The sequence below is a fragment of the Serinus canaria genome, chromosome 13, assembly GCF_022539315.1.
Source record: "Serinus canaria isolate serCan28SL12 chromosome 13, serCan2020, whole genome shotgun sequence".
NCBI classification, from domain to species: Eukaryota; Metazoa; Chordata; class Aves; order Passeriformes; family Fringillidae; genus Serinus; species Serinus canaria.
Window position 1 is genome coordinate 2,276,495 of NC_066327.1, and position 16,229 is coordinate 2,292,723.

The 16,229-nt window shown below is 51.8% G+C and overlaps 1 protein-coding gene across 9 annotated transcripts in view; it reads right to left on the bottom strand.

Annotated features, from left to right (window-relative positions):
• Positions 1–16,229, bottom strand: part of LOC115484229 (protocadherin gamma-C5-like) — a 208,813-nt gene that overhangs the window by 107,844 nt on the left and 84,740 nt on the right. Inside the window, exon 1 of one of the 9 annotated variants that reach the window (XM_050979632.1) lies at positions 4,496–6,333. The exons of the other annotated variants lie outside the window; for them this stretch is intronic. Coding sequence (XP_050835589.1) covers positions 4,496–6,178 — 1,683 coding nt within the window. The 5' untranslated portion in view covers positions 6,179–6,333. Of the gene's footprint in view, positions 1–4,495; positions 6,334–16,229 lie in introns of those variants that run through there. 9 annotated transcript variants of the gene reach the window in all.

Below are 16,229 nucleotides of genomic sequence, written 5' to 3' on the forward strand. Positions count from 1 at the left end.
AAACATGAATCACATAAGGTAAGAAAGCATTAGAAGACAACAAGTAGACAGAGATGCTCACTGTGATGTCTTCTGAGCCTTTATTCCACACCTTAAAATTGATACCTAAGAGCACCTTGAAGTCACTGAGAAGCTGCAGGTTTGTGGCCCTCAGAACTTACATGGGAGAACAGTAGTGCAGGATCATATGAAGAATTATTCTTCTCAACAGCATCTTTTTCTACTGCACGGCCTGCTCACCTTGCACAGTTATGAAACCATCATTTCAAACAGATTCTCCTCAGCCTCTTTCTCCAGGTAAATCTTCTGACAACTTACAACAGATTCTCTTATTGCTTCTGCTACCTACTCATCCTCTCCCCTCCACACACAGTTTTCTCCTAGATGACTGAAGTAAGGATTTCCTGAAAACAACAGTCACTGTTTCATATTTCAAAGTACTGACCAGAAATGTGAAAATGACTTGCAACATTCCTGGAAACAAAGCCCTAAATGAAAGTGTAATTATGGATAATGCACGTAGCACATAGGATTATCTGGCTGTTCTAGCCAAGAATTATGGTTCTACATGAACAGTTAGTGTGGAAATGTTACTTTTGGGGGACTGACTTTGTCTTTCATGACAGAGACAGCTGGATCAGAACAGCAAAGGCACAGCCTTTGGCACCAAGCATGAAATCAAACCATTTCTCTGCCAAACCCACACTCAGTCCCGCATTTGCCTGGCACAGAACTGAGCTCTCACCCTCCTCACTCTGCATTCACAGCCTTTACTTTCACCATCAACACCAACCACAATTTTGGATCCATGTTGGCCACACTAAAAACCAACCCCTTGGGGAAACATCCATTCATGAAGTTATACTTATTGAATGCAATATTCAAGGTCAGGCTGGCTGGGGCTCTGAGCCACCTGCTCTGCTGGAAGATGTCCCTGCCCATGGCAGAGCAGCTGGAACAAGAGGATCTTTAAGGTCCTTTGCAACAAAACCATTCTCTGATTCTGTGTTTCTAGGACTCTATGATTGCATGTACACCTTCAAGGGATGGATCAGAGAAACTCTCCCTACTGAACAATTATGTTTTGGAGTCTGCAGGATTGCCAAACACAGTGAAGATAAGCTTTACTCCTTGACAAAAACCACAAGCAAACAAAAAAAAAAAAAAAAAAAAACCCTGTCCAACCCAAACTAATGCAAACCAATAATAAAAAAAAAAAAACTGAACTTAACCTAGCCAAGAATGGGAAAACACCAGAAGAGTATCAATCATGTGCTCACATTTCAGATTGGGTCACCTGCAGAACATACACAACCCAGGAAACTCCACTGGAACCAATGCACAGGGGCCTCACACAGGAGTCACTACACAGGCCCCAGACTGTCATTTCCTTGCATAGTAAGAGAAAGAAAAAGATTCGATCCACAGCTGTGGGCCTCATCTAAATACCAGGACAAACAGACCTGGACACAATTCATTCATTCATTTTGAACTGTACCACAGTGAACTCCAGCACCAGCCCTGTCCTGCATGCACAGACTTCTTCTCTCTGGCCAAATATAACACAAAAGCAATGGTTGCAAACATGCATCATTACAAGAAAACTCGTGTGCACAGCTTCTCAGAGCCCAAGCATCACAGCTAACATTATTCTGCTCTTCCCAACTATTTGGACAAGCAGGAAATGTTATTTAGGCCACAAATTATGACCAGCTCTGTCAAGGACCCTCACATCCAAGTACCACCTCAAAGGCAACGTCACCATTCTTCAGCACATGGACTCCTCAGAGTATGTGGGACTACCACTCTTGATGCAAAGGAAAATGGAACCCAAACTAGGCCATTTCAGTCCAAAGTACGCATTTGAAAATCATAAGAGTCCTCCTGACTCATTTTCAGAAGGCCAGCAATAGCCTTGCAGATCAACAAAACACATCCCATGTCTCCACCAGGGACTCCTCACACACCACACACCCAACACTCCCCCCTAACCCTTCACTGCTCCCATGGTTAGCACAGCTTTTCAGAATTTTGAGCGACTCCACCACAAGGAAAGTTACTCAGACTCCTTACCATGAACCCTGCTCAGTATCTCCTTACTATTGATAATATTTGTCTTCTTGCCAAAGCCATGGGACAAGAATCATCATTTAATTTAGAGACAATTTTGAGAAACAAATCTATGGAAGTCTCCCTCTTTTCATCTATAAAGATGAAAAACCATTTTAAGATCATCAGAGGGATAAGAATCAATATTAACACTTTCAGAATTGCAGAATTGAAAAGCTCACAATTCTCTTCTGGGTTATATAACTCATAGTAGATGATTGATGACATTATTTATAGGCACTGAATACACAGCTTGCAATTCCCATATGCCATCTTGGATAAGTACAAAATTAAGCTTTGAAATGACACAATTATGATGACATGACAACACATAGTAAAATCTTTGCAGTGTTCTCCACGCAGCTGGAATACAGATCTTCTAGACAATTACTTGGAGAAGAACCCCACATTGCTTCATTCTAGAGACAGGAAGTGGACAGGGAATGGAGGAAAACATTCCCTTGAGTCTTTCAGCAGATATTCACACACAGCTCACTGCACTCAGATTCCCAACCCTTCACACCATCCATGGTGTCCTTTCACCCATCTAGCATAAAAACCTGTGACAGTGGAGGCCCAGTTCCTCAGATCATTTTCCTTCCCACCACCAATTTCACACAGCTCTCTGGACATCTCTGTGATATGGAAGCCGCATTTGCTGCTCACTGAAGTTCTTTGGAGAGACTTCATAGGTCTCAGCGGAAAACCCAAGCAGTCTTCCAAGAGACACAGACTCAGTGAATATCTGCTCAGGGAAATTATGGAAATTATGCCCATCTTGTATTTCCCATTGCACCTTGAATCTCTCCCCTCACATGCAGGCAATTCTCTTGCCATACTGAATATTTTCTAACCAAGGATCATGCAGCTGAAGCTGATACACCTCTGCATTAAAAAACAAGTACAAACCAAAGCAGTTCTGCCATTTCCTCCCGCATTTCCTCCTCCACATGCAGCCACCCTCAGCCTCTTGAAAGAGAGGATCCTTCATCCTCATAACAGACAGACATCATCAAAGACCACTTGTTACCCGGTCCAATCCCCTCTTGGTGACAAAGACCAAAGTATGGATGACACAAACACTTTTCCTACTAACCTTCACTATGTATCACGAAGAGCAATGAAGGCAGAGAAGAATGTGCAGAGAAGTTCCACACAAAGCCATCAGCATTTTGTTCAAGACACATTCTGTCTATTCAAGCACACGTGCTCTTGGCAAGACACATGACCCTGCTAAAAAGCTGTATTTCTTAATAACGTGATCCATCCCTTCAGAAGAGCCAATACTAACAGGAACACAGATTCTACACAGCACAGATGATACAGGGGAACAGTACCTGGAATCTGATTGATATCCAAACTTCCAACCTAACCAACACCCTCCGAGTAGCAGGCTTCCGTCTCCTTGCTTCCTCACTCACAGGAAAGCTGAGGACCCACCCCATAGTCACACAACGACAGCAATGGGCACCATGCTTCAGAACTTAATCGAAGGAGACTTTACCAGGCTTTTACACAACGTCTTCTATGAAAGACAGAGAACACGGCGGGGAAAGGGCAGGGCACCATCAGGAGAAAGCGTAGTGGAGAAAATCTAGAGAGAGGAACTCACCGAGGAAGCGGCGGGGTTCGAGGGGAGGGCTCCGGTAGGGTCCTCGCCCCCGAGCAGCGGCGCAGGCTCGTCGGGCGGCGGCCGGGCCGGGAGGGTGTCGCAGGAGCTGCCGGCCGAGAAGCGCAGCTGACTCTTGCGCGAGTCGGCCGTGAGCGACACGTCGTGCGAGTAGGACTGCAGGAAGGCGCGCACGCCGTCGATGCCCACGAAGTGCGAGACGGGCACGCCGCGCAAGGCGCCGCTGTCGGGCGGCAGCAGCTGGCGGCGCTGCCAGCGGCGCAGGCGCAGCGCCAGCAGCAGCAGCAGGAAAGCCACGAAGAGGCACGACACGGCGGCCACGGCCAGCACGAGCCAGCGCGTCAGGCCGGCGGCCGGCTCGGCCGGCAACGCCGCCTCGTCGGCCGCGCTGCCCAGCTCGGCCAGCAGCTCGGCCACGCTCTCGGCCAGCACCACGCTCAGCGTGGCCGTGGCCGACAGCGCCGGCCGCCCGTGGTCCCGCACCAGCACGACCAGGCTGTGGCGCGCCGCGTCGCGCGCCAGCGGCGAGCGCGCCGTGCGCACCTCGCCGCTGTGCAGCCCCACGCGGAACAGCCCCGGCTCCGTGGCCTTGGCCAGCTCGTACGACAGCCACGCGTTCTGCCCCGCGTCCGCGTCCACCGCCACCACCTTGGCCACCAGCGCGCCCGCCTCCGACCGCCGCGGCGCCAGCTCCACGCCCGACCACGCCACCACCGAGCCCGAGCCCGCGGCTGCGGCCGGCGGCGGGTACAGCACCTGCGGCGCGTTGTCGTTCTCGTCCACGATCTGCAGCCGCACCGACACGTTGCTGCTCAGCGCCGGCGCGCCGCCGTCCTCCGCCCGCACCCACAGCTGCAGCTCGCGGAGCTGCTCGTAGTCCAAGGAACGCAGCGCGTACAGCGCGCCCGTCTCCGCCTGCACCGACACGTACGACGACAGCGGCGCGCCCCGCACCCGCCCCTCCGCCAGCCGGTAGCGCACACGCGCGTTCTGCCCCCAGTCCGCGTCCGTGGCGCGCACCGTCAGCACCAGCGCGCCCGCCGCGTTGTTCTCCGCCACACGCGCGCTGTAGCGCTCCTCCAGGAACACCGGCGCGTTGTCGTTCACGTCCAGCACCCGCAGCGCCAGCACCGCGCTGCTCTGCAGCGCCGGCGACCCGCCGTCGGCCGCCCTCACCGTCACGTTGTATTCCGACACCTGCTCCCGGTCCAGCCCTCTCGCTGTCACCACGCTGTAGTAATTGCCCTGCGAATTCTGCAGCCGAAACGGGACTCCCCCGTCGAGCGTGCAGCGCACCTCGCCATTCGCACCCGAGTCTCGGTCTTCTACGTGCAGCAGGGCCACCACAGTCCCCGGAGGAGAGTCCTCAGAAATCGCTTTCAGCTGAGAAGTTACTGTCAGTTCGGGCGCGTTGTCATTGACATCTATCACAGTGATCTCGACTTTGGCAGTGTCGAAAAGACCACCGCCATCCCGGGACTGAACCTCCAACTCGTAGGCATCCCCTTCTTCGAAGTCTAGGCTTCGCAGAAGGATGATGTCGCCAGATTCTGAATCCAGATTGAAAATACCCAATGCCATGTCAGTCTGTTTTTTCAAGGAGTATTTCACGTGTCCATACAGCCCCTCGTCGGCGTCCGTGGCTGCGACAGTGACCAGGACGGAGCCCACGGGCACGTCTTCGGGCACACGCACCGTGTACTCCGCCTGGTTGAACACCGGCGCGTTGTCGTTCGCGTCCAGCACCGTCACGCGGATCCGAGCCGTGCCCGTCCGTGCCGGATCGCCGCCGTCGCTCGCCCTCAGCACCAGCTCGTGAAACGCCGCCTCCTCCCGGTCCAGCGCCTTCGCCAGCACCAGCTCGGGACGCTGATCGCCGCCGGGGCCCGCCTGCACGGCCAGTGAGAAGTGTTCGTCGCCGCTCAGCTCGTAGCTCTGCAAGGAATTCCGGCCCGAGTCCGGATCGTGAGCGTCTGGCAGGGGAAATCGCGACCCAGGGGCTGTCGTCTCGCTTATTCTCTCTTCCAGATCACTATCTTTGAAACTCGGGGCGTTGTCGTTAATGTCTGCGATTTCCACATCTATTCCGTAAACCTTCATTTCTCCTTCTACTATCAGCTCACAGCGCAGCACGCATTTCTCCACCAGCCGGCACAGCTGCTCTCTGTCGATCCTCTCCGCCGTCACTAAATGACCGGTCTTCCCGTGCAGAGCGAAATACTGAGTCCTACCCCTGTCTATAATGTGGACACCGCGGTCTCTGATCTCCGGCAGCTGCAGCCCCAGGTCCTTGGCCACGTCCCCCACGAACGAGCCCTTGGGCATCTCCTCCGGCACCGAGTAGCGCAGCTGCCCCCACGCCGTCTCCCACGCCGCCAGCAGGACGGCGCAGAGCAGAGCTCGCTGCCGCCGCCCCCAGCGCCTCCCCGCCGCGCACATCTCCGCCCCGGTTCCGGCGGCACGGTACTACTGCCCGAACTACCGATCGCCGACCCGGTTCCCGACTGCTTCTGCCGCTGCCACTCCCTCTCCGGCTCCAACTACGGCTCGCCGCTTCCACCAGTCCTTCCGACTTGGTGCTGCACCGAGCTGCACCGCGGTGATGATCGTAGAACACTCACCCAGCTGCCAAACCAGCCTCAGAACGAGCGGGTCCGCAGCGGGCGGGGCTGCCGATAGTGCTGCGAGCTTCCTCTCGCTCCTCTCGGTCAACAGCGGCGCCCGCAGCCTCCTCCCGGCACTGCAGGCACCGAGCGCTGCCCAGTCTTGTGTCCTTCCCAGCCGAGCGCGACAGGACTGACGGTCCGGAGATACCTCGTCCGTTCCAGCACGCACCTCACTCCTCAGCTTTTATAAAGCCTCTGGTTTGATCCTCCAGCTAATCACTACTCTATAGAAATTACACAGCCCTCGGAGTAGGTCTATTTCTATCGCACCTGAAAATGTTTTTACCATTGTGAAACTATGTAGATATAAACGTGTCTTAGCATGACATGCTTATCCTAACGATCCTTTTCAGTGGCGCAGAAGCACATTTTCTTCCCTCCAACTGAGCAGCTATCTAGTAGTAGTCATGGACGAAATTGTTTCCCATCCTATCTACGGGCAACTGCGGCGTCCCACTGTAACTCCAGCAGGCTCATTAGTTTAACAAATTGCCAGTAAAAATATTGCAAGCAATTGAAGTTTCCCCTTCAATGACATTTTCCTCTCTGTCTTCTAGGACTTTTGTTATTTTTATTCTGAAAATAGCAGGATCCTCGGAATCATTCTGCATTTCACCATCTTTCTAAACACCATTACAGAATTTCTCACATGCTCTTATTAAATATGTGCTTAACCTCTGAGGTTTAGTATTCGTTTTCAGAGTAACCAAGCAGCACACGCACTCTCCTCTCTAGTCCCTTACAAAACTAAACCAACTCCCATTAAGCACACCGATAGAATCAAGCAAATGTGGTATTTCACAGGAATCCGCCCTTGTAATTTATGTCATAATATTTTAAAAAACACAGACTTCTAGGAAAAAAGCTTACCACATTAATCCGAAGATGTGACAAATGAAAACAAGACCACATCCGCACCAATTTAAACAAAAGGATTTAAACAGCCTAGTGAATTTACCAAAACGTCAAAAACCTGACGAAGGGAGAAGTACCCGTTGAAAAGATATCTTGCCAAAGAAGGAACGAATACGATAATTGCACATTTTCAGGAAAAAAAAAATCGGCGCTGCTGGAGAAGAGAAAAGAAGCCCAAGATCAAACTAGACGCCAAAGAGTAGGGAAAGAGTGTCCGCTTACATACCTGAGCAGCATCACGATCGCCGGGCACATATCCCACAACGGCATTGCTACTCGAGATCTGCTTCTCCAAGGGATCCCCGCCCAGAAGCTCCTCCGCCGATAGGATGGGCACCCCCGGCGGCGGCGGCGGCCAAGCGGCCTCGGGCACGGCGCGGGCCGGCGCCGGCACGCACAGGTTGTAGGAGTAGGGCAAGGTGCCCTCGCAGAAGTCGGCCGGGAAGGCGGCGCCGGCCAGGGAGAAGCGCTGCGCGCCCAGGCAGCGCAGCACGGCGGGCGGCCCGGCCCGGCGCAGCCGCGCCAGCACGGCCAGCGCCACGCTCAGCACCAAGAGCGCCGACAGCAGCGCCAGCGCCAGCACCAGGTAGAACTGCAGCTCGGCCGCCGCCTCGGCCGCCTCGGCGCCCGCCGGCCGCTCGCTCAGCTCCGGCAGCGCCTCCTGCAAGCTCTCGGCCAGCACCACGTGCAGCGTGGCCGTGGCCGACAGCGCCGGCTGCCCGTGGTCCTTCACCACGGCCACCACACGCTGCTTGGCCGCGTCCCGCTCGCCCACGGCGCGCGCCGTGCGCACCTCGCCGCTGTGCAGCCCCACGCGGAACAGCGCCGGCTCCGACGCCTGCACCAGCTCGTACGACAGCCACGCGTTGCGCCCCGCGTCCGCGTCCACCGCCACCACCTTGGCCACCAGGTAGCCGGCCTCGGCCGAGCGCGGAACCACCTCGAAAGGCGGCGCCGCCGCCCCTCCCGGAGCCTCTCTCGCTGCCGCCGCCGCCACCGCCGCGGGCCAGAGCACCCTGGGCGCGTTGTCGTTGCGGTCCAGCACGAAGACGCGCACCGTGGCCGTGGAGCTGCGCGCCGGAGAGCCGCCATCCTGCGCCCGCACGGCCACCGAGAACTCGCGGCACTGCTCGTAGTCAAAGGAGCGCTGCGCGTACAGCGCGCCACTCCGCGCCTCCACCGACACCAGCGCCGCCGCGCCCGCGCTGCCGCCCGCCAGCCAGTAGCTCACGCGCCCGTTGGAGCCCGCGTCCGCGTCCCGCGCCTGCACGCGCAACACCAGAGCGCCCGCCGCGTTGTTCTCCGCCACGTACGCGCTGTACGCCGCCTCCTCGAACTCCGGCGCGTTGTCGTTCACGTCCGACACCTCCAGCACCAGCTCCGTGCTGCTCCACAGAGCCGGCCTGCCCCGGTCCCGGGCCACCACCGTCACCCGGTGCTCCGACGCCTGCTCGCGGTCCAGCGGCCCCGATGTCACCACCTTGTACGAGCCGCCCGAGGACGCCACGATGGACAGCGGTGCCTCTCCAGACAGCTCGCACGACACCTGACCGTTCTCGCCGGAGTCTCTGTCCCGCACTTTCAGCACGGCCACCACGGTGCCTGTCGGGGCATCCTCGGGCACCGGGCTGGACAGTGACAGAATGGTGATTTCCGGGACGTTGTCGTTCTCGTCCGTGATATCTATCTGCACTTCGCAGTGATCAGTGAGCCCACCACCGTCAGTCGCCTCCAGCCGAAGCTGTATTTACTCTGTCCCTCGAAATCGAGGGGACCCGTCGTCCTGACCTCGCCACTCTCACTATCAATAGTGAACAGGATGCGGATGATTTCCGGGACGTTGCCGAAGGAATAAAAGACTCGCCCGTTAGCGCCCGCGTCCGCATCAGTCGCCTGCACCTGAAGCACCAGTGATCCCGCTGACAGATTCTCCGCTACTCGTGCCTCGTAGAGGTTTTTGCTGAATACGGGTGGGTTGTCGTTTGCGTCTGTCACGTTGATGCGAATCTGGACAGTCCCGGATCTCGCGGGATCTCCACCGTCTGCGGCTGTCAGCACCAGCTCAAAGGAACTCTGCTTCTCTCGGTCCAGTGACTTCTCCAGCACCAATTCCGGCTGCATTTTTCCACCGGGGTCTCCTTCATGGCCAAAGTGAAGGACGGATTGCTGGTGAGCTGGTAAGTCAGCAGCGAGTTGCTGCCAATGTCTGTATCTCGGGCCATCTCTAGCGGAAAACGAGCACCAGGAGGGATTAATTCACCAATCTCGAGATCCAGAAAAGCTTTGCTGAAGACCGGGGAGTTGTCATTCACATCCTCGATAGCCACCTCGACGTGGAAAATGTTCAGCGGGTTGTGCACCAGCGCCTCGAAGCTGACAGAGCAGGACGCCGAATCGCCGCACATCTCCTCCCGGTCCAGCCTCTCATTCACGTACAGGTTCCCGTTCTCCTCATTCACCGTGAAGTATTGCTTCTCCTCGCTCAGCCGCAGCTTGCGCGCCGGCAGCTCGTCCGCGCTGAGCCCAAGGTCCCGAGCCAGCGGACCCACGAGCGAGCCTCTGCCCAGCTCCTCGGGGATGGCGTAGCGGACCCGCTCGGCCGCCGCCCGGCCCCACACGCCCAGCAGCAGCAGCGCGGCCAGCAGCGCTCGCCCGCCGCCCGGCCCGCGGCTCTGCCGCCGCCTCACCGCCATTCTCTGCCCACTGCGCTCGCCGCGCTCCTGCCTCCTGCCGCTGCCCTGCCTCCCTTCCAGCCGCTCTCGCCAGAGACAACAGACACCGCTGGAAGACACTGGGGTCGCCGCCTTTCGCCGCTGCTGCCGCTGCTGCTGCTGTTGGCGGTGCCGCTGCCGCTGTGGCCGGTTCCGGGCGAGCGAGCAGCCTGCGGGGGCAGGACGCTGCGGCGGCGGCTCCAGCGCCGCTCGGCGACGGCCAACAGCGACACCCGGAGGCGCCGCCGCGCCACTGCAGCCGCCGGATGGCCGCGTTCAAGGGGGCCCGGCTTTGGGCGGGGTCAGGCCCGTAACGCGATTTTAAATACGTTTAAAATTTCGGTACGCTGTTTAATGCTTATATGTCTTCTTTTTGAGTCGCAATATATATAAAGAACCAAATGTTTATGGTAAAGCTACAAATAAAGGAACTAAATATGTCTTAATACGATCAAGGCACAGCTAAGGAAACAGGAAATTGTATATATGTCTATAGCCAGGGGAATCTATAAGTACCCTATCATGTATCATCAATTTTGCTTTCCTGTCTTGGGTCGATTTAAGTTGCAGGGTAGTTTAGTCTAAAACAATGCTTTTATCTTTGTGCTAATCATTACATTTCTTTCTTGTTTCTGATTCAGAATAGTTGCTTCTTTTCCATCTACCTTTTTGAGGATGTAATGACCAAAATGCAAAGCCACCATCAGTCTATAATAGACTCAAAGAATTCTCTGGGTTTAATGGATCCTTTAAAATAATTTAATCCACTCATCCATCACGGGCAGGGACATCCTTCACTACACCAGGTTACTGAAAAGCCCATCCAACCTGTCCTTGAAACCTTCCAATGGTGGCACATCCATAATATTTCTGGGCAACTCATTCCATTCCCTCACCAACCTCATCAGAAAACATTTTGTCTAATCTACACCTAAAAAATGTCTTTCAAACTTTCTTGTAAGATTCTTTATAAATTGAAAAGGCACAATAAATTCTACACAAAGTTTTATTTTCTCAGGCTTAAGGACCTGAGTTTTGCCACAGCTTCTTCATGGCAGAGATGTTGCATTTCTTTGACAATCGACGCAGTCAAAGACATGTAGAGGGAGATGACCACCTTCCTCTTCTTGCTGGTCATCCTACTTGTTATGCAGCCCTGGATGCCAGCTGGGCAGCAAGTGGACATCACCAGCTCATGTCCCATTCAGCATCCAGCAGTGACCCAAACCATTTCTCTGCAAGGCTGCTTTCAATCCCCTACTCTCTGTTTAAACTGGGAATTGCCCTGACCCACCTGCAGGACCTTGCACTTGGCCTTCTTGAATTTCATAAAGTTTGCACAGGTCTGCTCCTCCAGCTTATCCATAAACATCACCCCTGACCTGTCACTAATGAACTCAGCTCGGTGTCAGCTGTGAATTCACTGAGGGTGTGCCTGATCCCATTGTCTGTGAAGGTACTGAATAGCTTTGATCCCAGCATAGACAGCACACAGCTCTGATTTCCACCTGGACATGGAGCCACTGTCTATAACTCTTTGGAGGTGACTCTCCAGCCTGTTCCTCAGCCATTTGACAGCCCCCAGGTGTGTGCCCAGCATGATCTGGGTGATTGGGTGGGAGGCACTCTGTCCACATTCTCCCACTGGTTCCTGCTCTGTCCATGGGAATCTTGGCAGGGCTGGGTGCTCACTCTGCACTTTGACAGCTGCAGCAGAGATGATCCTGCATGATTGCACTACAGACAAAATGTTCCTGGGTGAGCACACCAGGAGTGCTTATGAAACCCTTCCTCTGTACAGCTGTAAACATCCCAGGTCTGTGTGGGAACTGCACCTGCACTCGGGCAGCTGGGACAGAGGAGACCTTCCACATGACACTGAGCTCATGAGAACAGACAAGAGTTACAAACACATGGAAATGGACAGACCAGGGGCAACAACGTTTTGTAGGCCACACTTACTGAGCAACAGCAATTGCAATTGCATGGCTCTCCATCAGGCACAAGCACATGTTATGTATGGCATATAGCAGCAAGGGAAATTACCATCCCTTCCTCTATGCTCTCACATACAGAGGTCTCCTGTCTTCCCTCCAATGCTGCACAGCTGTTGGTTTATTTCAGCCCCTTATCATCACTGGCAAAATTTTTCATGAGGGAATAAAGCACCATGATCACATCAGGAAGGAAGGAAAATGTATCTGCTCACCAGCATTCTGAGAAGGTACCAAAGGATTCTAAACTGCATGAATGATAAACCAAACTAAAGCATTAGCAGTCATCCAACAGAGATGGGTTTTCTAACTAATGGCTAGGAGGAAGTCTCCTGCCCTCTTTTATCACACACAGTGTTCCACAGAGAGGTAAGGCGATGTTTACCTCCCTTCCCCACAACAGTAACAAAACTCAAGGTGCCCTCAACTCTCCTGCCATTCACACCTGCTGTAGCGTGAACAAGAAGCACTAACACAGCATGCATTGCTGAATTAAACAAGGCTGATAATTACAAGGAGGCCTTCACAGAGAGAAGGCCAAGAATCAAATAAAACCAAAACAAAACATATATTAAACAAGCAAGGCATGGAAGACTTAGAAGACAAGAGCCAGCTAGAGAAATTCACCAGGAAATCTCCTTGTGGTCTTTGCTGTGGGCATTGGAATTCATCTCTGTGAACACCTGGAAGTCACTGAGGCCTCAAGGTGCAAGTGCAGCCCTTAAGTTCTTACACCAGACTGCACTGAAGTGGGGTTCATTACCAAAAAGAGCCATCAGCTCTCAGCAATTCTGTTCTGTGATCTCTCAAAGATATGAAATATTGGAAGCCTCTTTTTCAATGTCACCCTTCTAAGAAATTCCAACAGAGTCACTTTTTCCTTTTCCTTCACATTCCTCCCACAAAAATTGGTGGGTGAATTAGGTATGTGCTGCCAAACCAGAGCCATAATTTCAAAAGAAGAAGCACTGACCAGCAATGGGTAAAAAGACCAAGATCTTACAGGAACCAAAGACCTGAAAGTCTAATTGCAACTCTGAGGACACAATACATCTCTGTGTTCCTGGGAGTTACAAATGAATGATGAAATTTTCATACAGGAATTATGAGCCATTCTACACAATCATCATGGCTCTACCTGCACAGTTTTTCAGGAAATACTTTACTGCTGGAAGACTGGCATTTTCTTTCAGGACAGGGATACCTGGATGAAAGAAACCAGCATAGACCTCAGCAAGGACCTTGGCACAAGGCCTGAACTCAAACCATTCTCCAGCCAAAGCCACACTGACCTATCAATTTTCTTCACTTAAATCCAGTTTCTCAGTCTCCTATTCTCTACATTCACAGAGAATTTTGCATCATGAGCAACAACCAGCTTCTAATCCCATATCAGCTATAGGGAGAAGAGCATTTCATTCAGACCCATTTGAGGGAAACCTAAATTTAGCTATATCCATCTTCAAGGTATGGATGAGAACTGTTCTCCCACCCTGAATATTCTAAGACATCTTTTGGTGTTTCACATTATCACAGAATCATCAAAGCTGGAAGAGACTTTCCCAGTAATCTAGTCCAGACCATCATCACCACAATTACCCTTGAACAATATCTCCAAGCATCACATCCAGAAGCCTCTCAAACACTTTCAGAGATGGTGACTCCACCTCTCTGGGACTAAGTTATTCCAGTGCCTGACCAGTCTTTCAGAGAAGAATATTCAAATAGCTGACCTGAACCTCCCCTGGCACATATTAAGGCCATTTCCTCTTGGCTTTTCACTTGAGACATGGCAGAAGAGACCAACCACCACCTCACTACAACCTCATTTCAAGTGATTAGAGAGAGCAATGAGGTCCTCCCTGAGCCTCCTCTCTTTTGGGACTAAACAACTCCTGTTCTCCTCATGAGCTTCACCAGATTTTATGTGTTTGCAGGATTGCCAGGCACAATGAGGTCCAGCTTTACTCCTTTGTAAGAAACAAACAAACAAATATGACACAAAAAGATTGAGAAATCATCAGAAGTCCATGAACCATAGATTCACATTTCAGATCATCTCAGCTGTCGCAGGTACACAAAGGAAATCAGTTTGTAAGAAGTGTCAGGGTGCTCACACAGGAGCTCACACCATACCCCCCAGATACAGTCCTATCTTAGACCCTGAAAACAAAACACAACCACAGCTGTGGGCCTCGTCTGAAACCCAGGACAAACTGGAGCTTCACACCTTCCTTTTAGCCACTTCACTCTCCTGCACAGGCTCTGGCTCTGGACAGATGAAGCTCTTTCCCCATCCCAAATGCCCCGCAAAAGGAAAATGAAATCTACAGAGAAATTCTGTTGATATAAAAGCTGCACACACAACTTCTCAGATCCCAAGCATCACAACAAAGATTATTCTGTTTCTCCCAGTTCTTAGATGTAATATAAAATGATTTAATGACCATAAGTTATTAGCAGATCTATTAAAGACTCAGTCATTAGAGTATCAGCTCAAAGAAAACATCACACATCAGCTCTCTGAAGGCTGGGTGACTTCATAACTCCTAAAGCAAAGGAATGCTGAACCCAAAACTAGACCATTTGAGTCCAAACCACATAGTGTAAAAAAAATACTCCTTCAGAGTTATTCCCAGAAAGCCAGGTTTAAATCCTAGGAATCAACAAAACAAATGCCATGTTTCCAGCAGTACCTCCTCACACAGTGCACACCCAACAATCCCCTCAAACTCTGCACAACTCACATGGTTACCACAGATCTTCAAAACTGGGCAGAGAGGCTCCACCAAAAAACAAACAAAGAAACAAAACAAAAAAAAAAACCTGCTCAGATATCCTCTAACCATAGGTAATATTTGACTTTTCATAGTGTGCATGCACAAGCAAGAGTATTTATTACAGAGACATGGTTAAAAAAGTCTGTGAAAGTTTTTTATACCTGTAAACATGAAAGGCATGTACAGAACAGCCAGGCGAATACTACAGACCTGATCTTCCACACATTTGCAAAGAGAAAGAACCACCTTCAGGCCATCAAAGAGCAAGGATGGGAACAAACAGCTACAGAAAGGAGATCATGACACACCTTTCTTGATCATGTAGCTAAGAGTAGGTAATTACTACAGGTGTTTTCTAAGCAGTGAATGCACCAACTGCACTTCCCAAAACTCCCACATCACCTTCCATAATTTGTGTCATGAGCACATAATTAAGCTGCTAAGTTACACAATTATGACCACCTGAAAAACACACACAAAGAACTTCCCAGGGCATTCCATACAGCCAAAATTACACGTCTTCTTGCCAAAAAAATTGAGGGAATGAGGACATCACGTTGAATGATGCTATGGGTGGGTAATGAAAACATGAAGGACAAAAGCATTCACTTCTGTCCTTCAACAGATCTTCATCTAGAACTACAGAACTCAAATCTCCAATCCTTCACAATCCCCAGGGTGGTCTTTGACCCAACTAATTTACATACACATGACATATAGGGCCCAGTTTCCCAGACCACTTCTTTTCACCACCAACTTCACACAGATACCTTCACATCTCTGGATAAAGGAAGCTGCTTTTCTCTGCTCATTCCTTTGCTGTGAAGAAACCTCAGGCTTCTAAAAGACAAAGGGGAACAGTGCTCCAGGAGAGCCTGGGTCTGTGAATGTCTGTATAGGGACAATCACCCTCTCCTTATGTCTAACTCTGCACCTTGAATCCTTCCCCTCCCACCCTCGCCAAGGCTCTTACCATGACCTGTATTTCACAGCCAAGGCACACCCAGTTCAACCTGTCAGAGCTCAGCCTTTATAGACACCAAATGACCAAAGCACCTCTGCCATTTCTTCCCATATCCTTCCTCCACATTCAGCCACCCAATGGCATGTGGCTCTCAAGAGGATCCTTCATCTCCATAACAGCCACACAGACATCATCAAGGGAGCAGCTCTTCCCGGCCCATTCTCCTGCAGGCTTAGGCAAATGCAAAGATAATTCCTACTGACCTCCTTTTATACATAAAGACAGAGAAGAGTACAAATCAAGAGCAGCAAAGCTACACTCGGAGCTGTCTCGATTACAATATAGAGATGCTCACCCCAGTCAAGCACATGTAAGCTTGGGAAGACACCTGAACCAGCAAAGAACAAAAATTACAACTTACAGCTTATGAAACCCATCCATTCACAACAGCTAATACGGA